At 45.6% G+C, this 24,574-nt stretch overlaps 1 protein-coding gene and 1 long non-coding RNA gene across 5 annotated transcripts in view; both read right to left on the bottom strand.

Moving 5' to 3' along the window:
* si:ch73-267c23.10 (serine incorporator 3) overlaps nt 1-24,574 on the bottom strand; it is an 84,258-nt gene that overhangs the window by 14,731 nt on the left and 44,953 nt on the right. For 3 of the 4 annotated variants that reach the window (XM_052075179.1, XM_052075178.1, XM_052075180.1), the window contains 3 exons: nt 12,480-12,684; nt 9,241-9,450; nt 4,754-5,400 (listed from right to left, as the gene is read on the bottom strand). In XM_052075179.1, coding sequence (XP_051931139.1) covers nt 5,265-5,400; nt 9,241-9,450; nt 12,480-12,684 — 551 coding nt within the window. In that variant the 3' untranslated portion in view covers nt 4,754-5,264. Of the gene's footprint in view, nt 1-4,753; nt 5,845-9,240; nt 9,451-12,479; nt 12,685-24,574 lie in introns of those variants that run through there. The other variant, XM_052075182.1, reaches the window with a different exon arrangement.
* LOC127607205 (uncharacterized) lies at nt 19,390-21,163 on the bottom strand. The gene is made up of 3 exons (XR_007964013.1): nt 20,062-21,163; nt 19,553-19,609; nt 19,390-19,480 (listed from the first exon to the last, which is right to left on the bottom strand). It is a non-coding gene; the product is annotated as an uncharacterized LOC127607205 (long non-coding RNA).

A 24,574-nucleotide genomic window follows, 5' to 3' on the forward strand; every position in this document is an offset into this window, starting at 1 on the left:
ACCAGATATCGTGATCATAGATAAAGGGCAGAAGAAAGCCGTTGTAGTGGATGTAGCGGTCCCAAGTGATGGAAACATCAGGAAGAAGGAACATGAGAAACTCGAGAAATACCAAGGGCTCAGAGAGGAGTTGGAGAGAGCCTGGAAGGTAAAGGTGACAGTCGTGCCTGTGGTGGTCGGAGCACTCGGGGCAGTGACCCCCAAACTAGATGAGTGGCTGCAACAGATCCCGGGAACAACATCGGACATCTCAATCCAGAAATGTGCAGTGCTGGGAACAGCAAGGATACTGCGCAGAACCCTCAAGCTTCCTGGCCTCTGGTAGAGGACCCGAGCTGAATGAGGGACGGACACCACCCGAGGGGTGAGATGAGGACTTTTTTAAAAAATATATATACTAGCTGGTTCGCCGCCCTCCGGGCGGCTCATCAGCTAGTTCCTGCGGAAGGCTGGTAAGGTGGGCCTTCGGCCCACAAAAGTGTTGTTGCTTGGTTCAACTTTTTGTTCATCTTCATTGCTTATCGCGAAAATAAAGAGATGTTTAGCTCTACTAAATAACTAACAATTTCATTGCAATACTTGTTGGTAGACAAAATTTTTTCGCTAAGATGCCCGCGCGATCATAGTGAGCCACTGCCTGAGCGGCGCAGTGGCGGCTCGCAGCGGCGCGGTGAAGTAGGTACGTTTTGAAAAGGGACAGACGGAAGGACAGACCGCGTGCGGGACGACGCGCAATATATATATAGATGTTCACTGTCTACCAGAGTAAAATATTTAGTAATTAACATTTATGATGTTTTATGAAAGCACTTTGAAAATTGTTGTTTTAACTATATTCAGTGTTGACCAATGTAGACATGTTTTAAACAGTTAAATTGAATTGATTTTGCTGTGTACAGTAGGAATGGGAATCTTATCGTCATCTACGTATGTTTGGATCATTGTTGTTAATAAGAAGCTGCATTGTTTTGTCATTTTCTGTGGCTTACCTTATGTCGTTGTCGCCTTTGTTCAGGCATCAGTAAAAACTGTAGTGATGTTAAATGTAATGGTCACGTTCCGTTGGTGCCCAGCAGGTGGCAGAGGTGTTCTCAGTTTTCCTGCTGCGCACAAGTCTGGCACCACAATTATGGGGACTACATAAGGACCTCGTGGACCCACGTCAAGCAGTTGAATAATTTCGTCTTGCTCAAGTCATTGTTCATGTGCATTTCGTCTAGACTAGGGGTTACTAATATTTTTTGCAAATGAGAGCTATTTCTTGGGTACTGATCATTGCGAAGGGCTACCAGCTTGATACACTGTTCTGAAATAAGACATTTTCTGAAATTACGTTTCATTATGTTGCTTGAAAGAATTCCATTCAGGATAAACGGGGTTGAAAATAGATGGATGGATGAATTGATGGACGGACGGACGTGCGGATGAATGGATGGATAATGTTGCTGTTAAAAATTTTCATCTCACATCTCCTAATTAGGAAACATAAATATCAATCTGCAACATTTTTTTTCGAGAAAAGTCCGCCAGTGTTGATGCATGCAGCTGAGTTACTAGCTAAACTCCATTTATTTTAAGAACAATCTCACTGTAGAACGAGTATTGAAAGAGATTCAACTATAGTTGGTCTGATCTACTTAGACATGGCAAAAGGGGCATTTATTAGATCTCGGGCCCGGTGGTTGGAGGAAAGGGAAAGAAGACTGCATTTTTTGCTCTTGAAAAAAGAAACTCTTTTCTTTTCTGAAAAGAAAAAACTTCCCTCACTATTCAACTTCATTCTCTTTTTCAGAGTATTTTATTGACACACGAATTACCTTATCAGGGTGGCTTGGTAGTCCAGTTGTTAGCACGTCGACCTCACAGTGCACAGGTACCGGGTTCAATTTCATCTTGGGCCTCCGTGTGTGGAGTTTGCATGTTCTCCCCGGGCCTGCATGGGTTTTCTTCGGGTACTCCAGTTTCCTCACACATTCCAAAAACATGCATGGCAGGGTGATTGGACACTCCAAATTGTCCCTCGTGTGAGTGTGACCGTGGATGGTGGTTCATCTGTGTGTGCCCTGCGATTGGCTGGCAACCGGTTCAGGGTGTCACTCGCCTACTGACCGAAGACAGCTGGAATAGGCTCCAGCATACCCCGTGACCCTTGGGACGATAAGCGGATTGGATAATGGATGGATAAATGACCTATTATCACATTTTTATGATATTTATTTATTTTAGGCCCTTCTTGCATGGGGTTTGGCTTTTCTCCATCATTTTTTACCTCATAAAGCGTTCCTGCGGAACAACTGTAATATACTTGTGAGAAAAAAAATCCCTATCTTTCTAAATGGCATGAAAAGGGAATTACCTTAATTTGATGTACAGTATTATAACATCTTGAATAGGAATCAAATCATCATCAATCAAATATTTTATTATCTTTCATATTTATTCTCTCTGTGATAAATGGTTTGGATGAACACAGATCTGTTATCCTGGCAGCAATCGATGAAAGACACAGAAAACTGTTCTTCCACAGCTCTCATTCTTTCTATGTTTTATTTTTTACAGCAGTCAGGCTATTTCTTTAGCCACCTCGGGTCTGAACATCTCATTTACAATGGCTTTGCAGGCGGGAAGTATTAATTGCTCTGCCACTGGGAATTTTTTGATTTAGCCAAATGTTCGGCAACATGGTACACTGTAAAAAAGAACTTTTGGGTGTAGTAAATTACATCTACTAAATGTTAATAATATCTACATATAAATTTGGGTTTTGATGATAACACTAAATAATAGTGTAAATACAACACAATGTATTCATACACTGAACACACGGTAATACAAGAGTTACATTCACTCAAAAGTCCCGCATAATATTTACACAATTAAAAGACACAACACATAAAACAGAGAAACCCAAGTACCGGTACATTTTATTTAAATTGAATTCAATTTGAATGCGCATGCTCATTGAGTCACGCATGCATCAGCCACTCGAAGGAGGAGCTGCACACCGACAGTCCCCGCCCACAGTTGGACGACTTCATTGAGGTGGGTGTCCTCATTGTAATACTTGGCGCTAAACCGTTGCATTCATCAAGCTTGCCAAAGTTAACTTGCCACGAGCCTGTTAAGCTGACTTTATTCAGTTTTCTATACTATGGTTATATAACTGAAGTGTTTGGTGTGACCCAAGGACTTATTATGAACAGCAGGTGTGACCACACGCCAGGAATGGCATCGCTCATCACGTGGCCAAAAATTATGTTGATGTGTCGAGCAGCAATAGCTCATGTTATCCAATGTAATCGTTTCTCCTATCTTAACCATCGAGCACAATCATCTCTAAATATATCTTGGTATAGTGTAGTCAAAATAATGCTTCCTCAAATTAGAGCCCAATCTAAGTTGTAAGCCAACATGATGAGCTAATGTTGTTCAATATGACACATTTTCTCTTTTGTAGGTTTTGGTCTGTGCACTAAAGTCATTCTTTAGAAAGGTGCAGAACAGTATTGTATAATAAAAAACGTAAACCCCTCCCTCCTCCACTCAAACACAGGCCATTGTTTTAATATAATTCTCTCTTCTTTTAAAGGTTTCTTGCTGTGTATATAGTCAGTTTTGGTGAGTGTAAAACATGACCGACACCATTTTTGTTTTCAAAATGTCCAATGAGTATTGTACTGTCCGTGATTAATCACATGAACACAAAAATGTATGGGGTGAAAGGGAGATTGGAGTGGTTTACAGAATTTGCCCTCCCTTTTCATTTCACTATTTTGGCCAGTTCCATATCATATTCTTCAATCCTGAAAATAATGTCTGGTACATGCTACTGCTGTATGTTCTCACCCTGACAGTTCATTGTATTGACACTATATTAATCTCTTAACAGAACCTAAGCACTGAAGCAAGACGTGCTTTCATACTGTACCTGGGGGAGGAGGAGAGGAGGAGGATGACCTTTTTGAAGATTGCTTGGTAAAACATGATTTTATTTGAACAGGGTACAGTGCATTTGGTGCGACAGATGTCACTAGCTTGTCATTCATGTGTCATAGGTGCCATTTAGCCAGTCTTGTTCCAAATCTTCGGTGCCATTTACTGGCCATGGCAATTCATCTTGGTATTGAATATGGACATTATTTTGACATTGGAATAGTCTGTAAGATGACGAGATGCATTGTATACCGGTGATTTAACATGGTAAGCATGCTTATTTGATATTAGTTCATGACTGTGTGCCGATGAAGAAAGATGTCAGCTAATTCAAATGATTGAAACGGTTCTATTTTTCTTGTTAATTGCATGTAGCAGGACAATCGCAGCAATGCAGCTGAGCATATCGTCAAGATCCTGGTGGTTCATGTGGCTGAGGGAGAGGATCCAGTAGATGTCTCCGTCCAAGTCTGAATGTTGTTGATGGGGGTGATCTACGCCCTCAACCTGGCCTACCCCACTCCACTGCGCTACACCTTTGAGGCATTTCAGAAACTTTTGGTAGGACCGAACGCAGTGAAGCTCTATATTCCACAATCTGAGGGTGAAGATGTTGTCATAAAGCAACATCACAAACCCTCAGACAGTGACCCAAGCCCTCACCTGTTATTTATTTTTACCTCTTGTAACCTGTTGGCTGATGTTAATCTGTTTTCAATGTATCTTCAAAATATGATTGCACACATTTTGGTGCAATAGTGTTTTGAAATGTTGATTTAAGACCACACAGGCATACAAATTAGATTTTCCCGCAGCACACCTGACAATGTCTCGCGGAGTGTGCTGCAGCACACAGGTTGAAAAACACTGCATTAATCTATACAGTAAATACTTGATAAACATTCCTTTCTCATTGACCCATACACGTTTTATCTTCAAAAAACATTTCAATATAAATATTTGGCAAAAACAGCATTTGATATTCATAAATGTGTGAAGGCATAGTAATTTATGACAAATGTCTGTACAAAGAAGTATTTTGTTTATTAAGTACAAATAAGACTGAACAATTGTAAGGCATTGGAGAGACATAGTAGACTAAACTAATAAAAGAATATTTCAGTGCGGTTTAACATAAAAGCAACAAAATTATTGTAATCTTAAAATGTGTCTTGTAATGAGTTGAAACTAATTTATCTCATTGTGGATCTTCAATTTCCGTTACATTAAAAAAAAAAAAAAACAGACATCAACTGAAAGGAAAAAAACTTCACAACATGACTGAACAAGGGAGATGCACGAGTTTTGTGAAGCAATGTCCACTCCGGAAATTAGTTGAAGTCTCTGTCGGTGAGAATCATGGGAGCCACCAAGGTCCAGATGTATAAGGCCAGACACAACCAGCTGGAGGTGATCTTCACCCACACGGTTGGCCATTTTCTGGTTATGGTGTAGTCCGCATTTGGACTAAGAGGAGGAATTTTTTTTAGTAAGTGTAGGATTTTCAATTATTTTATAAAAAAAGGTTTAGTCCTGCCAAAAATGCCTGGTAGCACTCCTGTTTCAGCTTGACAGCATCTCTTACCGCCAGTGTCCACCCGCGGGTTTGAGGGTTGCCACCACGACAGGTACAGACCACCTTACAGCCACAGCTCCAATAAGCTGCTTCAACAATAGACGCATGGAACATGGTCCACTCTGACTCCATGTCCCCCGCCTCTGCCAGGTCATGAGCAAAACTCTGCCAGAGGTGGGAGTTGAAATTCTTGCTGACATGGTATTCTGCCAGGTGCTCCCAGCAAACCCTCACAATAAGTTTGGGTCTGCCAGGTCGGACCGGCATTTCTCCCAACATCTGAGCCACCTCAACACCAGGTGATGATCAGTCGACTGCTCCACCCCTTTCTTCACCTGAGTGTTTAAAACATGTGGTTGCAAATCTGATGCTCCAACCACAGTGTCAATCATAGAGCTGCAGCCAAGGGTGTCCTGTGGACACCGTTATGTCTGAATATGGTGTTCATTATAGACAATCTGTGACGAGCACAGAATTTGCACTTGAGTCCTGATCTGTGTCGGGGGATGTCGTTTCTCCCCATCAAGCCACTAGAGGTCTCACTGTCATTGCCCACGTGACCGTTGAAGTGCCCCAGGAGAACGAGGGAGTTCCCAGAGGGAGTGCTCTCCAGCACACCCTCCAATGACTCTAAAAATGCTTGGTACTCTGAACTGCTGTTTGATTCATAGGCACAAACAACGGTCAGTTCCCCTACCTCTCGTACACTGGTGGGAACTGCTATGTGAACTACAATGTACAAGCACTGAGCTGGGGGGTAATGAGTATGCCCACACCTGCTCTGTGTCTCTTATCGTTTGCCACTCCAGAGTGGAGGTGAGTCCAACACCTCTTGCGAGAACTGGTACCAGAGCCAGGCGTTGTGTGGAGGAAAGTCCTTCCTCGCGCACCAGCTCTGGTTCCTTTCCTGCTAGTAAAGTGACATTCCATGTTCCTAGCGCTAGCTTCTGTAGCCAGGGATCAGACTGCCAAGATCCCCGCCTTTGGCCACCACCCAGCACCAAAGCAACCCTTTTTATCCCTCCCACAGGTGGTGAGCCCATGGGAAGGTGGGACTCACAACTCAGCTGATGGATACTGGCTGGCCAAGTGAAACACAGCTTTGGCGGTTGCTCAGGAAAAAACTTGGGCATGGGAGGAGTTTGGTGAGGCCATGGAAACCGAATTCTGGACGGCTTTGAGGAAATTCTGGTCCCCATTCAGTGTCTTAGGTGGGCAAAGCAGTGCATCATTAACACTGTGTATAGCGGAGATGGGGCATTCATGACCAGAACCCGTGATGTTGTGTGTCGGTGGGCGGAATACTATGAAGAGCTCTACTCCACCCCCGTGCTTTTCTTAGAGGAAGCACAGTCTGGGGACTCTGAGGTAGGCTCTCCTATCTCTGGGGTTGAAGTAACCCAAGTGGTAAAAAGCTCCTAGACGGTAGAGATCACCCTGAGTTCCTCAAGGCTCTGGATGTAGTGGGGCTGTATGGTCTACGCGCCTCCACAACATCACATGGTTATCAAGGACAGTGCATCTGGATTGGCAGAGTGAGGTGGTCGTCCCTCTTTTTAGAAGAGGGGCCAGAAAGTGTGTTACGAATAGACCGCAATAACACTTCTCAGCCTCACTGGTAAGGTGTATTCAGAGGTGCTGAAGAGGAGGTTCCGTCAGGAAGTCCAGTCAGATTCAGGAGGAGCAATGTGGTTTTCTTCCTGGCCGTGGAACAATGGACTAGTTCCTACACCCTTGGCAGGTCCTCAACGGTGTATGGCTAGTCTACCGTCTCGTGCTTTGTGGACTTGGGAGAAGGCATTCAACCCTGTCCCTCAGGGAATTCTGTGGGGCGTGCTTGAGGACTACCAAATCACCTAATTCGGGCTGTTCAGTTCCTATATTACCGACGTCAGAATTTGGTTCACATTGTCAACACTAAATTGGATCCATCTGGATTGGCAAACTGGGGTGATAGTCCCTCTTTTTAAGAAAGGGAGAGTGGGGGTGGGGGGGGGGGGGGGTAGAAGGTGTGTTCCGAATAGAGCACAATCACACTCCTCAGCCTGAAGGTTGGACTGAGCCGAGGCTGCCCTTTGTCACCAAATCTGTTCATAACTTTTATGGACAGAATTTCTAGGTGCAACCAAAGCATTGAGGAGGTCTGGTTTGGTGGTTTCAGTATTGCATCTCTGCTTTTTGTAGATGATGTGGTGGTGTTGGATTCTTCAAGCCGGGATCTCCAACTTTCAATGAAACGCTTTGCAGTCGAGTGTAATGCATTTGGGATGAAAATCAGCATCTCTAAATCTAAAACGTGGTCCTCATTTGGAAAGCCAGAGTGCCCTCTCCTAGTTGGGGATCAGATCTTGCTCCAAATAGAGGAGATTTAGGCATCTTGAGGTCTTGTCATGAGGGAAGGCAAGATGGAGTGGGAGATTGATAGTGCAGTGTTTGCTCTAATGCCGACTCTGTATTGGTCTTTCGTGTTGAAGAAGGAGCTGAACCCAAAGGCGAGGTTCTTGATTTACTGCTCGATCTATGTTCATACCCTCATCTATGGACACGAGCTGTGGGTTATGACAGAAAGAACGAGATCCCGGATGCAAGTGGCCAAAATGAGTTTCCCAAGTAGGGTGTCCAGGCTCTCCCTTTGAGGTAAGGTGAAAAGCTCGGTAATGTGGGAGGGACTCGGTGTCCAGCTGCTTCTCCTCCACATCGAGAGGAAGCAGAGGTGGCGCCTCAGGCATCTGATTAGGATGCCTCCTGGACACCTCCATGGTGAGATGTTCAAGGCATATCCCACCAGCAGGAGGCCCCGAGGATGACTTAAGACACGCTGGACAGACTATGTCTCCTGGCTGATCTGTGAATATCTTGGGATCCCTCGACCCCAGATAAGCTGCCGAGAACAGTTGGATGGATGGACAGACTAGTAATGATACAAGAGTGCACATTTACTGCAAGAACAACTCCACTTTTTGATGATGCAAAGTTGGCCGCTGTGGATAGGCACTTGGGAGATCATGCTTTTGTGTGTGACCAGATTTTAAAAAAGAAGGTGAAATTTGAATAAAACTACAACTTATTTTTCTGTGTTGGAAGAGTTATAGCAAAATAAAATAAAAAGAAACTCCAAAAATTCATGTCTGAAATTGATCCATCCATCCATTTTCTACCGCTTAACTGGGGTCGGTTCGCGGGGGCAGCAGCTTTAGCAGTTAAGCCCAGACTTCCCTCTCCACAGCCACTTCTTCCAGCTCTTCCGGGGGGATCCCGAGGCGTTCCCAGGCCAGCTGAGTGACATAGTCTTTCCAGTGTGTCCTGGGTCGTCCGCGGGGCCTCCTGCCGGTGGGAGATGCCCGGAACACCTCACCAGGGAGGCATTCAGAAGGCATCCTAATCAGATGCCCGAGCCACCTCATCTGGCTCTTCTCGATGTAGACCGATTGGTTGACCGATGTAGATCGGTTGGTTGACCGAGCTTCTTAAAATGTTGTCAATTAGGTTCCGGTTTTCAGAAATCAATCACCAATTGAGAGTTGAGAGAGTAAAAACGCTCTCTCAATTCTAGTTTGTTATTTTGATCAGTATCTGATATGAACATCTTTCAATGTGAACTTGTGTGATCTCAGATTAAGGTAAATCATTCATCAAGTCAATGCTATCATTCATCAATTTCTTGTCTGCTACTGTAAAACAGTCCAAGATAAAATATTTCATCTTAGACTGGTTGTGATGGCAGTACTGACCTGTACCAGTTTGTGAGGGTCATCATGATGTAAAGAGATGCCAGGAAGAGCATGAAATGAAAAAACGAGTAGCTGTAATGGATCAGGTCGCTGTCCGTCACCCGTTTCTCCTCCCCTAATGATTCCTGACAACCACCCACAGCCAGAATGTCCGAATCATTTGAGGCCATGGTCAGTTTGCTCATCTGGCTGGCACTGGATGAGCGAAGGCTGCAGGAATTATAAAACAGTGACTTTATTCTTGGGCTGAAACAATGAATAAATAACATCAATTTAAAAAGTGTTGCCACCCAATTGATGTGATTGTGTCACGTGATGATTACGTTAGTGACCCCCCACTGCATCATCGGTTTTTAACACAAGGTGATTTTTACAAACTGCCTGAAGATATGCCGTGATCTCCCTGCAGTAAGTTATTTGGTGAAATTAATGAAATGTTTTGAAGATAATTATTCATTCATTCATTTTCTGAACCACTTCATCCTCACTAGGGTTGAGGGCGATGCTGGAGCCTATCCCAGCTGTCTTCGGGCAGTAGGCAGGGGACACCCTAAACCGGTTGCCAGCCAATCGAAGGGCAAGCAGAAACTCCCAACCATTCGCGCTCACACTCACACCTTGGGACAATTTGGAGGGTTCAATTAGCCTGCCATGCAGTTTTTGAAATGTGGTAGGAAACCGGAGGACCCGGAGAAAACCCACACAAGCACAGGGAGAACATGCAAACTCCACGCAGGAAGGCTGGAGCTGGAATTTAATCCGTTACCTGTGCACTGTGAAGTCGACGTGCTAACTACTCAACTGCCAGGCCACCCCGTTTTGAAAACAATATATTCTTTTATTTACATCAATAAGGGATTGGGTGGGACATCAACTTGTACATGCCTACCAATGTATTGTTTTGACCAATCCCGGCAATGAAAGAACATGTTTTGACCAGATGAGTCCTGTTATCTCAGATGGTATCATAGAATTGAGTGATAGGTGTCTTTTTTGCAATGTAAGAATGCAGATAAAGGCTGTGTAAATAACACATAGATTTTTTATTGATTTATTTATTTATTTATAATCAAGCTGATTGTCAACCAAAAAGTTTTCATCATAGTTCCATATCTTGCTTGGTGATTGGTGCAAGAACATTTATCATCTGAACAGCCTTCAGGTGATGAATGCATGTCCATGATGAAATGTTTGGTGAAACAGCCTACTGGCTTTCAAAGTGTCAAAATAAAGGCAGCGTTCACACGGAGACAGATGTGCTACAATGACCTGAGTGAAAAACTATGGAACTGAATGAAATGCCTTTATGTGTGGTTACTGAAAATGTATCCCCTCACAAGTGGATATCGATAAGGCATTTCTTTTGACCACAAATGGAGGATTTGTTCACTGTTACGGTTGTGTCTGACCTGATTTTATTACAGGCATGATGGGCACTGTTCACATAAAAATACTATAATATACATTGCTGCTGTTTTATATGAACTGTCTGAAATTGATTTAATAAAAGTGTTTTGAATAGAAATTTTGTAATGTGTTTTATTTACAGTGCACGGTTAATTAATTACCCTGGCCCCAATAACCACTCCAATGTTTAATGTTGGTATGAACACTCATCCATCCATTCTTTTTCTACCGCTTATACAGGGTTGGGTTATGGGAACTGCAGCTTTAGTAGGAAAACACAGACTTCCCACTCCCCAGCCAATTCTTTCAGCTCTTCTCAGGGGATCTCAAGGCATTCCCAAGCCAGCTGAGAGACAGTCGTTCCAGTGTGTCCCAGGTCATCCCTGGGGCCTCCTACCGGTGGGACATGCCCGGAACACCTCACCAAGGAGGTATCCAGGAGGAATTCGAATCAGATGCCCGAGCCGCCTCATTGGCCTGCTCTCAACGAGGAGGAGCAGCGACTTGACTGTCCAACCAGATGAAAGTTGGTCCTCGCGGGCCGCTGTCCTGCTTGTTTTCCATCTGTCCCTGCTCCAGCACACCTGATTCAAATGATGAGGATTGTTCTCATGCTTCTTCAGAGCTTGCTAATGAGCTGATCCGTGGGTCTTGCTCACAAGTGAGAGCAGGTTGGAGCAGAAGAACGACAGTCAAATTGGTGCAGCATCTTCTGTGATGCGGACTGTGTGTCAGTCTGTCATTGTGACGAACGAGCTGGGCCAAAAGGCAAAGCTAAATTTATTGGTCTATCTAGGTTGCTACCCTCACCGACACCTATAGGTCACAAGCTGTGGGTTGTGACCACAAGAACGAGAGCCGAGGAATTAGTTTCCTCCACATGATGTGCCGTAGAGATAGTGTAGATCAGGCCTGTCCAGCTCCGGTCCACCCATTGTCCGGTCCATTTTCCACCAGGGCACCACAGGGGACTGTCCTGGCTCCATTCCTGTTTACTCTTTCCACGTCGGATTTCAGCTATATCACTCCAACCTGCCAACTTCAAATGTTATCTTATGACTTCACGATTGTCGCCCTCATTACAGAAGGAGATGATTGGTAATACAGGGGACTGACGGAGGACTTCGTGGAACTGGTGCCTGCTGAATCACCTCCAGATCAACCCCGGGAAAACTAAGGAGTTGGTTGTGAATTTCTGCAGGAAAGTCCTCACCTGCACCGATGAACATCCAGGGTATGGACATAGAGAGGGTGACCTCCTACAAGTACCTGGGTGTTCTTTTCAACAACAACAATAAACTAGACTGTTTGAAAATGCTCTATAAATACGGTTGATTTGAGAGAGTTGAGCGGTCTGCTATCACGGACGCTCTAGTCAAGAAGGGACAGAGCCGACTCATAAAACTGAGGTCTTTTGGAGTTCAGGGGTCACTCCTTAAGACCTTCTATGACTGTGTGGTGGATTCAGCCATTCATTAAGGCATAGTCTGCTGGTCAGGCAGCATCTCAGCCCGGGACAGAGAGAGACTGGATCGACTGGTCAGGAGGGCCAGCACTGGCCTGGGCTGTTCCCTCAACACTCTGGAGTAGACATACACATAGTAACCTATGTGTACACGTACACACAGGTTTGTGTGTGTGTGTGTGTGTGTGTGTGTGTGTGTGTGTGTGTGTGTGTGTGTTCACATCTGAGAGCAAATTTGTGACAGTGAAAAACCCCCTGCTGTGAAAAAATTCTTGCTGCAAACATGATTACTTAGAGGAGTTTCACTGTACATCGTTTGTTTCAATGTCATTTCGGTACATATTCATTAATTTTTTGGGAAGTATACCTGGAGTAGATGATGCATAAGACAAACAAAGAGAGCCCCACAATGCTCTGCGCATCCCACCACTGTAGGTAAGGCGTTGAGGGAATGGGTTCCTCTGTGTCATTTATCACCACCACAGCAGTCTGGTTTTCGACCTCAAGAGTAGCCAGTGTGGGCGCTGCTATCTGTTGGACAATACTCATCAGGCCTGGGTTACATGTTCGGTCTGAAAGTGAGGACAGACAAGCAAAATTATCTCATTAGTATAGCATTATTAAGCAATATTATCTCATTAGTATAGCATTGCTGTTACATCCAGCGATCCATTTTCCAAGCTGCTTATTCTCAAAATGGTCGCGGGTGTGCTGGACCCGATCCCATCTGATCTTGGGCAGTAGGTGTGGTACACCCAGAACTGGTTGCCAGGCAATTGCAGGGCACACATAAACAACCCACCCTGCATGGCTTTGGTATGTGGGTGGAAACCGAAGGAACCGTAGAAAACCCACACAGACGGGGAGCACATGCTCACACCACACAGGATGGCTGGGGTCTGGAATCAAACCCTACACCTCCCCACTCTAAGGTGGACATGCTAACCAGTTAACACCATAGTACTGCCCGTATCACGTCTCTATTTTTGAAAGCTACAATACAAATCAAACCTAAATAAAACAAATAACTATATCAGCACAATATTTTGATAGAATTACATACTAAAGTACTGTTGTGTCTTTAAAATCAATTACAAAAATCACATAAGATGTGGTTGCTGAAAAGTCAGAGTACTGTACATGGTTGCAACTAGACATTTCAAACTTCTTGTAGCCATCTACTAGTCTCTGACAGGGTTTCCCCACTCCTCAAAGCTGAATTCTTTCAGCTGTGAGATATTTGAGGTTTTTTTTCTTCCATGCACAGCCTGTTTCACGCCACATCTCAATGGGATTTAGATCTGGGCGTAGACTGGGCCATTCCAAGTCTCTCAACTTCTTAAATTTTCAGCCAGTTCTTGGTGGATTTACTGGTTTGTTTTGGGTCATTGTCATGCTACAGCAGGGGTCCCCAATAGTGATGGGAATTCCGGCTCCTTTTAGAGAGTCGGCTCTTTTGGATCGGCTCCCTAAAAAGAGGGACGACACATCACTACGAACAAGACAGATGAGGAGACGAGAGAGCTCGTTAGTGAAAAAGAACAACACGGTGGAAAGTGGAAAGGTGAGAAAATGGATAGGAAACGCAGTGAAATATGGACTCATTTCAATTTAATTGATAGTTCAAAGGCAGCGTGTAGACTGTGCAAGGTTAAAATATCCCACAGATCAGGCTCCACAAATAACCTGCACAGGCACATCAGAAATGTCCACCCATCAGTACAATTTGAAGAGAAAAGACAAGCAAGGGAATCAGCTATTAATGAAGGTGCTAGTGTGTCTGCAACTGTTGCTGCTGCTGCAAAGTCACAACTGCCTAGATGTACAACCCAGAGCTCTATGAGCCACTTTATGCAAAAAGCTATAAAACCAGCAAAACAGAACACAATTGACGAGGAACTGAGTAAAATGATTGCAAGGGATTTTCATCCATTTTGTGTTGGCTGTGTGGTGTCGCAACATCTGTCCCCTCAGAGAGAATCTTCTCCAAAACAGGGCAAATATTAACAGAGAGGAGAAACAGGATCAACCCCTCAAAGCTGAGGCACTTGGTTTTTCTTCATGCCAATCTTCGCTAAAGACAAGCTAAAACCTTTACCTGAATGCTGCTTTTTTTTCTTTTTGTTTTACAAATTTTAATTTATAATTTGTTGTGTGGTATTCAAAGCTTACTTATGTTGTTTTACTGTAAATAGTTAAAAGCTTATAAATATACACATTCAGAGATTGGAACTTTTTGACGACCCTGTTTTGAGATGGGTCTTTGTACTTTATTTTTATTTTTGTAGCGCTGCAAGAGGTACCACCGCTCGTTCCTGCCGACTGCTGTCAGGCGGCTGAATAAACCCACGTGAAAACCTGGACTCACCCCCCACCCACCTTATGCAGCATATATGCAGTTGCATTTATGCTTATATCTTATATTTTATATTGCACTCTGTACTGTCTACATTTTTTTAAATTTTGTGCATGCAAATACTTAATTTTTATTTTATTTGTTCTACTTTCTTCCTTCCCAATTTTCCTGCTGTAGATTGCGAATTTCTCCATTGTGAGACAATAAAGGATTTCTTGTCATTCTTCACAGATGAGCTTGTGTGTTTTGGATCATAAGCAGATTCTCTTTATCTCATTATGTTGGTATTTTCATCACTTTAGAGTTTATTCGTGGTCTCATCAGTCAACTTTTATCCTGTCAAACTTTTATCCAAAACTTTCATAAGCTCATCTTTGTACATATTTGTCGGGCCCAACCGATCAATCAGCCAATCATGGCCCTCCAAAATAAGGGTCAAAATGGCCGGTGTTAGACGAATGTTTCGACCTATATGCAGTGATAATTTTACAGTTTACCACCAGCGAGTCCCAGGGACTCGCTAATCAGAAAAGTACGAGTCCCATTATGCATTTCGAGAGTCCCAAATTTCAAATTTTGTAATGGTCTACTTATTCAATTCATATCATGTGATAATAACATAAACAACAACATATACATACAATTATAAATAAATGCTGCAAAAATTTAAATAATTCAGCCGAGGCCTTAAGATTTTGGAAATTCACGGTAAAACCGTTTTTCGGTTCCATCGGATTACCTAATGGGAAACCACAGTAACTAATTTTGGGTTCCGTAAACGTTCATGATGGGAACCCATTTGTCTATTTTGACTGATATTCATAATCAAGAATTCTGAAACTCAAAAGTATAATATTTCAAGTGTATATGTTTGAAAACTATGCATCAACAATGAACATTCCATCAGTAGCTGTGTACTCCTGTCATGTTCCGTATTTGGCAGCAGGTGGCAGGCATTATTCTGCTGCCTGCACACCTACTGCCTATTTGTGATTGCACCTGCTATATCTAGGCGCTCCGGCTGTATTCACGTTACTCGAGTACTATTGCTGATTGTTCTATTTTCGTCATCTCATTGGGAACATTCGAAGTGCGTGCTTCATCTCATATTTAGTCTACTCAATCGCTTTTCATTGTTGTGTTTACATTATTTCCTGCTTCTCGTTATTTACATGCGTTTTCTGTTTTCTATTATATGGAGTTTTTTGTTTATAATAAATATTTTGAGGCGGAGCCTTTGTCAGTGTCTGCTTTTTCGGGGATCCACTTATTCTCGTACGAAGTAGTTCCTTTCCCGCTTTGTGCGTAACATGACAGAATACTCAGGCCATCATGGATCCTGCAGACATTGAGAAGGTTTTGTCTGCCATGGCCCGTCAAGAGCAACTTATGAGTCAGCAGGGCCAAGCCATTTCGGAGCTCCGCGGCGTGGTTTCCATGCTTGTTCACAGGTTCGATGATTTCGAGCCTCGTTTAGAGCGTTTAGAAGGATGGAGAGCACCTACCCCGGAGGTTCAACGAACCCTCCACGTTATGGTGGTGAGCATGGTCAGTGCGGGCACTTCCTCGACCAGTGCTCGCTCGTTTTTGACCAGCAACCTTCCGTTTTTGTTCATGATGACGCGAAGGTTGCATATCTCATGAGCCCATTGACTGGTCAGACGGCGTCATGGGCAATTGCGGTGAGAGAAGCACAACTGAGCCATCGGTCTTCCTTGCCCGGCTTCGTGGCCGCGTTTCGTCGGGTGTTCCACCATCCCGTTCGGGGAAGAGAGGCTGAAGGCCGGTGACTTGAGCTCCGCCAAGGAAGACAATCCGTGGCGGACTAATCGATTGACTTTCGTATTTTGGCCGCCCAGAGTGGCTACGACGACCGGGCGCTGTGTGGTTTGTTTCGTCGCGGATTGAACTCTTTACTCAAAGATGAACTGGCTACCCGCGACAACAGTACCAATCTGGAGGAGTTAATTGATCTCTCTCTGATCTTGGACAACAGCCTGAGAGAGATGAGCCGGAAGCGCGGAGGTGGTTGGCTTCCGTTCCGGCATACGGCGTACCGAGGGGCATCCCGCGAGACAATTCGGACAGCTGGAGTGCTGCCACTGGGGAGGAACCGATGCAGCTGGGTGGCGGAAGTTTCAGACCGGAGGAGAGACGGCGCCTGTTCGATGACCAAGCTTGTTCCAACTGCAGCCTACAGGGACACTGGGCCGCTTCCTGCCCATCGGAACCTCAACCACCTACGCTCGTCCAGTACTGTGAGTCACGACCTCGCGCTGAATCTCGAGAGAAGAGACTTGAACTAGAGGGGAGAGATTTACGGGGCTTCTCAGGCGCGGCGGATCAGGGCTCTGATAGACTCGGGGTCCGATGATTGCTTTCTCGATACCGACATTTCCTCAGAGATAGGCTGTTTAATCTAGGAGCTAGCCGAAAAGAAGCGTAGTCACGATCTCAATGGGTGCCTTCTGGCGGTGATGACACAGATCACAGAACCACTGAAGCTCAAGTTATCTGGGAATCACGTCGAACACAGACGTTTTTATCTGATGCATTCCAGAGCCATTCCAGTTATTCTCGGCTTACCCTGGCTCAAGACTCACAACCCAGTTATTTCATGGGAGCGCAATAGAGATTTGGAGCCCGTTTTGTTACGAGCATTGTTTGCGATCAGCCGTAGGGGGGCCCGCGCGTGTCGGTAACGATGCCCCTTAAGTCATGTGCCTTGACGGAGTGCCGAGTTGCTGTCACGATTTGCAACAGCTTTTCAGCAAGAATCGCGCCCAATCTTTGCCTCCGCACCGTCCGTATGACTGCGCCATAGACCTGCAGGTGGGCGCCCTGCTGCCGAGCTCTCGGCTATATCAGGTGCATTAAGAAGAGGCATTAAGGGAGTATATTAATAGCTCGCTCGCTGTAGGTCACGATCACCTTTAGGTGCGGGGTTCTACTTCGTTGAGAAGGACAAGTTGTTACGGCCGTATGTGGACTATCGTGGGCTCAATGACATTACCATTAAGAATAAGTGCCCGCTTTCGCCTCCCCTTACAATCGGCCACCATCTTCTCTAAATTAGACATACGTAGTGCATATAATCTGGTTCGCGTGCAGGAAGGGGATGAATGGAAGATGGCTTCTAAGACTCCATTAGGCCATTATTTAGTCATGCCTTTCGGTTTGACTAATGCTCCCGCTGTGTTCCAAAGTCTTGTCAACGACGTGTTGAGAGACCTACTGAATGTATTTTGCTTTATCTCGATGACATTTTGATTTTCTCCCGGTCATTACAGGAACACAAACGGCAAATCAGGTTCATTTTACAATGGTTACAATGTGAGTTCCATGTACAAACCATCTCTTTCCTGGGGTTTATCATTGAGCAGTGTAAGCTGAGAGCCGACCCCGTTAAAACTAAGGCGGTGGTGGAATTGCCAACACCTACTAACCGTAAGGAACTACAACGTTTCTTGGGGTTTGACAATTTTTACAGAAGATTCATTCGTAATGATAGCCAAAAGGCTCTTTCGTTAACCCAGTTGACTTACATTAAGATCCCGTTCAAATGGAACTCGGATGCAGACTCAGCATTCACTAACCAACCTGTACTGCAACATCGTAATCCTGACCACCCTTTTGTTGTAGAGGTGGACGCCTCAGATTCAGGAGCGGGGACACTTTTGTCTCAGCGTTCTCCGATTGACCAGAAGCTGCACCCCTGCGCCTCTTTCTCTCGTCGACTCAGTACCGCCGAGTCGAACTACGACGTGGGAAACCGAGAACTTCTCTAGTTGCAGCCCTACAAGACTGGAGACACTGACTCGTGCGGACTAAGGAGCCATTCACTGTTTTCATGGACCATAAGAACCTGGAGTACGCTTTCTGCTCCTGTCCCCCACCCCCACACTTCCCTGCTCGCCACTCAGTCCATGTGCCACCTTTTGTCTAACTTTCTTAGCCTCCTGTCGTATTTTCATCCTAAAAAAACATGGAATTGGTTGGCTGATCTCTCGATGCCAATAACAAAATTTTCTCGACGAGAAGAGCAGGCAGTGGGGAGCCTACTTGCCCCTACACCCTAGATCCTTGGAGGAAGCGGAGAATGGTGTGCCTGTCAACACTGTCCATTGAGCATGACATCTACATTTTCAGCCTTCCGATAACAGGTATGCTGCTGTTTGGTGTTAGCAGTCTCCTGATCTATCGCAAAACTCAACCGACGGGAGCGGCTCTATTGGAAGTGAAGATGCTGCCGGTCTAAGGATGTCATAACGCGGATATCCAACACTCAGACTCAGACTGTGCTCAACCACAAACTGTTGCGGTTTTGGAGCATCTCTGCAAGATGGTCAAGAAGTCGAAGAAACTGGAGTCTGTGCTCATATATTGACTGAAATCACGGATTTGGCTGATCTACGCCACTTAAGAGACATAAGCAATGGACTCAAGGCTGTCTTAAATTCTTGGGCAGCCTACTACCAAAACAACATGTGCTATCTCGACCTTCTCCCGATGAAAGTACGCACGGAAGTTAGTCCCCCACCATCACTCCCTCCTTGATACATTCCCTTGTTTCACCGTCATTGTTTATGTCTTGTGACTTGTTGTAACTGTCATATGCTTGTGCAGGAGTTTTTTTGCCTCACTCAAATTATCTTCAAATGAGGGTAGTTCGAGCGTGGTTTTTTTTTTCTACCCCTCTCCCTCCCTTGTGGTTTCTTTCTGACTTTCGGGTTGAGTGAACGCTAGTGGCTGCCGCTCCTCAACCCGTATTGTTTGTGTTTTTTGTTATTGTAAAGTGTCCTTGGGTGTGTTGAAAGGCGCTTATAAATAAAATGTATTATTATTATGTTTTTGTAGCAAAATAATTTATTTGCACACAACAAAACTATTGAACTATGAACAAAAGTGCAAAGTGAACAATGAAAGAAAGTGCAGCTGTGGAGAGGATGGTTTTGGGCTTCCATCCAGTTTGTCACCACATCGATTCATCCCACCACGTCCAGATGCACGACCTATAAATTATAGAAACATAAAAAGTTGCAAATATATCTTGCTGCAGAGTGAGGTACAATAATTTAATTTACCTTTCTTTCCACCACCAAAGCAAGGAGTCGTCATCTTTTGGCTTCTGGTTGGACAATCTGTAATTTATACAAGTATGTACAATTACCACACTTTTATTTTTCTATTTTTTTTATTGTTGCTTTTCACTTACATTTCAACATCTCCAACACACACACATACATGCTCGCACACTGCTATTTACACCATTCATTCCACGTTGCTCAGCATCCAATTTGACATGAAATGGAATATGAATTTAACACTAGTGGTTTTAGCAGAGCTGAGCGGACCAAATGTGTCCTTTTTTTTTTGTTTTGTTTATTTAAAACCTATGGCGACATGCAAGTCAGCACATTTACGGCGCATATTTTCATCCACATCTACGAGACGCATCAACCGTACATAAATGATTAGTGTTACTGGCAACTTTATAGTATAGCGGTGAATGTAGCGGTACATAAAAGTGACTGATGAGGCATAAGAAGTGATGAAGTTTTGAATGGGAACTTGCAAGCTAGTCAGCAGTTACCTCCTCATTCCAGCGGCTCTGGCGAGAACTCTTAGGTGCTTTCCGTTATGTCCAAAGGCACGTATTCGTCCGACAGATCGGGATCCAAATCGCTCTCCAGTTCATCGTTTTCGCCGTAGTCATTACGAGATGATTCCAGCAAATCGCTGACGTGTGCTCGGCTTCGGCCATGCGAAGCAATGCAGCCTCTTTGCCGTCATCGCTGGAAGTCGCCGGGGAGACAATTTTTGGGCGATGTGCCCCTTGGGAGTTACAAAATGCTCTGTCAAGCAATGGTCCCTGATGTGGAGCATGTTCATCTTCATCAGATGAACTCGAAACTCGGCGTGAGCTATGCAGGCTGCGTGCAGCACGCCATGTTTGCGCAGGCTGATGTTCGTTTGACGGGTGCTGCTTTCGATTACGTGACCGAAGCGTCATCTTCTCTTCCACACAAACACCATCTCCTTTGTTGTTTTGTTTCGAGGACGCTTTCAGACCGAAAAAAAAACAATCCTTTTTAGTTAGTTGTTTCCTTTTCTCCATCTTTGCTAGTTGCTAATGTTCCAATCCCTCCTCCACTATACGCCCTTTCTACTACTTCTGCGGCGTAATCCTGGTGGATTTTTGCACTACTGCCACCCGATGGCCATTTATTTGCTATTTAACATTGGCGTCAAGCCTAATCCTTTGGTGAGAAGTTGCATCAGACTCTCTTGCACCCTCCCCCATGAAAAAAACGTGATTGACGTATTAATACATCATGGGGAGGGAGCGGCTAAGCGCTAATTGACGTATTTATACGTCAAAGGGTGTAAATGAGTTAAACTCCTCCACTTGGGGCAAGATCTCCTCCCTGACTTAGAGGGGGGGAGGCACTCCACCCTTTTCCGACTGAGGACCATTGTTTCAGATTTGGAGGTGCTGATTCTCATCCCAACCGCTTCACACTCGGCTGCGAAACGCTCCAATGAGAGTTGGAGAGCCGTGCTTGAAGGAGCCAACAGTACCACATCATCTGCAAAAAGCAGAGATGCAATACTGAGGCCACCAAAACGGACCCCCTCAACACTTCGGCTGCGCCTAGAAATTCTGTCCATAAAGGTTATGAACAGAATGAGCGACAAAGAGCAGCCTTGGCGGAGTCCTACCCTAACTGGAAACGATTCCAACTTACTGCCAGCAATGCGAACCAAACTCTGACATCGGTGGTATAGTGACCGAACAGCCCGTATCAGGGGGTTCAGTACCCCATACCCACGAAGCACCCCCCACAGAACTCCCCGAGGGACATGGTCAAACGCCTTCTCCAAGTCCACAAAACAAGTGTTAGACTGGTTGGGCGAATTCCCACATACTCTCAAGGACCCTGTTAAGGGTGTAGAGCTGGCCCGCTGGTCCACTGTTCCATGGCCGGGACGAAAACCACATTGCTCCTCCTCAATCTGAGGCTCGACTTCCTGACGGACCCTCCTCTCCAGCACCCCTGAATAGACCTTACCAGGGAGGCTGAGGAATGTGATCCCTCTGTAGGTGGAACACACACTCCGGTCACCGTTTTTAAAAAGAGGAACGGTCTGCTAATCCAAAGACACTCTCCCCGTTGACCATGCGAAGTTGCAGAGGTGAGTCAACCAGGACAGCCCCACAACATCCAGAGCCTTGAGGAACTCCGGGCGGATCTCATCCACCCCTGGGCCCTTCCCACCGAAGAGCTTTTTAATCACATCGGTGACTTCAACCACAGAGATAGGAGAGCCCACCTCAGGGTCTTCAGACTCTGCTTCCTCCAAGGAAGGCGTGTTGGTGAGTTGAGGAGATCTTCGAAGTACTCTGCCCACCGGTTCACAACGTCCGGATTCTAAGTCAGCAGCGCCCATCCCCACTGTACACAGTGTTAGTGGTGCATTGCTTTCTCGTCCTGAGACGTCGGATGGTGGAACAGAATTTCATCGAAGCCGTCCGGAAATCGGCTTCCATGGCCTCACCGAACTCTTTCAGCGCCTGGGGTTTTGCCTCACCGACCAACCAAGCTGTGTTCAACAATAGAGGCATGGAACATGGTCCATTCGGACTCAACGTCCCCCGCATCCCCCGGGACATGGGAAAAGCTCTGCCGGAGGTGAGAGTTGAAACTCTTTCTGACAGAGGATTCCGCCAAACGCTACCAACAAACCCTCACAATACATTTGGGTCTGCCAGGACAGACCGGCATCTTCCCCCACCATCGGAGCCTACTCACCACCAGGTGGTGATCATTTTACAGCTCCGCCCCTCTCTTCACCCGAGTGTCCAAAACATGCGGCCGCAAATCCGATGATACAACCACAAAGTCGATCATTGAACTGCTGCCTAGGGTGTCCTGTTGCCAAGTGCACATATGGACACCCTTATGTTTGAACAAGGTGTTCGTTTTGGACAATCCGTGACGAGCACAGAAGTCCAATAACAAAACACCACTCAAGTTCTGATCAGGAGGGCTGTTCCTCCCAATCACGCTCTTCCAGGTCTCGCTGTCATTGCCCGCGTGAGCATTGAAGTCCCCCAGCAGAGCAAGGGAGTCCCCAGCAGGAGTACTCTCCAGCACACCCTCCAAGACCTCCAAAAAGGGTGGGTACGCTGAGCTGCTGTTTGGTGCATATGCACAAACAACAGTCAGGACCCGTCCCCCCACCCGAAGGCGGAGGGAGGCAACCCTCTCGTCTACCGGTGTGAACCCCAATGTACAGGCCCTGAGTCGGGGAGCAATGAGGATGCCCACACCTGCTCTGCGCCTCTCACCGTGAGCAACTCCAGAGTGGAAGAGAGTCCAACCCCTCTTGAGAGAACTGGTACCAGAACCCAGGCTGTGTGTGGAGGTAAGTCTGACTATATCCAGTCAGAACTTCTCTGCCTCACACACCAGCTCGGGCTCCTTCCCAGCCAGAGAGGTGACATTCCATGTCCCATCCCTGCCAGAGAGGTGACATTCCATGTCCCAAGACCTAGCTTCTGCAGCCCAGGATTGGACCACCAGGGTCCCCGCCTTTGGCTGCCGCCCAGCTCACATTGCACCCGACCCCTTTGACCCCTCCCATGGGTGTGAGACCAAGAGAAGGGGGATCCACGTTGCCTCTTCGGGCTGAGCCCGGCCGGGCCCCCATGGGTGTAGGCCAACGAGTCTAATCATCCTTAATTGACGAATCATAAACATGTCTGCTGCACTGCCGCAAGATCGCTGGCCTCTGTGTGTGTGTGTGTGTGTGAGTCGTAGTTTTCTTTGTTTCTGTTTTGACTGAGAAATTTCCTTGCGTCCAAAAACGCACATTTGGAACGGTGCATCCCCGTGGGACGCAGAGGTAACGAGATGGCTGTATATGTACTCTGAACAATTTGCAGCAGTTGTGCACAAGTAACAAGTCTCCTCATTTGTTACACATAAATCTATACCATCATCTTATACCCTTAGATCACCTGGACAGACCGCAAAATCCTGTCATACTACCGCACTGTCGGATGACTGAATTCCCGGCTCATTTAATTGTCACTTATTGTCCTGCCTCAAGGAATGTGAAGCCTGATGCTCTATCCTGTCAGTTTCCCTTTGGAGGGACCAAGGGTGAGACCATCCTCACTGCCAGCTGTGTAATGGGGTGGTGAGATTGTGAGTATGACATCATGTCCAGGAGGCCCTCCAGGGCCACCCAACACCTAATGGTTGGCCCCCCGGCCAGATTCATGAGCCAGTCAGATTGTCGGTGCTCACTTGGGACACTTCCTGGATAGACTACCCAGGAGTTACCAGACTCTTGCCCTTTACAGCAGCGCTTCTGGCCACAAAGGCCGAATAGGACCGAATAGGACTCCTTCAGCTTCACCGAATAGGACTTTTAAAGCCTTGCATGACTTTAAAAGTCCGGACATTTGTCACTGCATATACCAGGGGCGTCAAACTCATTTTTATCATGGGCCAGATTTTAGTTACAGTTTCCCTTGGAGGGCTGTTATGAGTGAAACCATATCTGGAAGTCAAGAATAATGGTGTATTCTGGGTGTATTACCCAGCGTTTTTTCCTTTCTGAATTCTGATTGTAATTTCCCCATTGCGGGACAAATAAAGGATATCTTAATCTTAATCTTATTCCCCTATTGTTTAAGTTCCTGTGATGAGGGGTTTAGTAACAAGAACATGCTTAGAATTATCACTCTTATTTATTAAAAATAAGAATTTTGACATTTTGGTATACTTTCACAAGTCATGAAAGTTTACATCTTTGATTTGCTTTCGTGGGCCACATAAAATGATGTGGCAGGCCAGATGTGGCCCCCAGGGCTTGAGTTTGACACCTGTAGCGTATACAGTCTGTGTCCGGAAGAAGTCTTCACATTGTTCACCAGCAGCACTCCAACCCAGATCCATTCCGCCACGCCCCTGGTCACATAGTGCAGTCAATTTTGTTAACGGGCTCTCAGGAAGTACACGTCACTAAACTACAAAACGGTTGATTTTGTTCCTCTCCCCAAGTTACCATGAACCTTGGAGACTGCAAACCTA

Source organism: Hippocampus zosterae, chromosome 9, assembly GCF_025434085.1.
Source record: "Hippocampus zosterae strain Florida chromosome 9, ASM2543408v3, whole genome shotgun sequence".
In the NCBI taxonomy this organism is placed as follows: domain Eukaryota; kingdom Metazoa; phylum Chordata; class Actinopteri; order Syngnathiformes; family Syngnathidae; genus Hippocampus; species Hippocampus zosterae.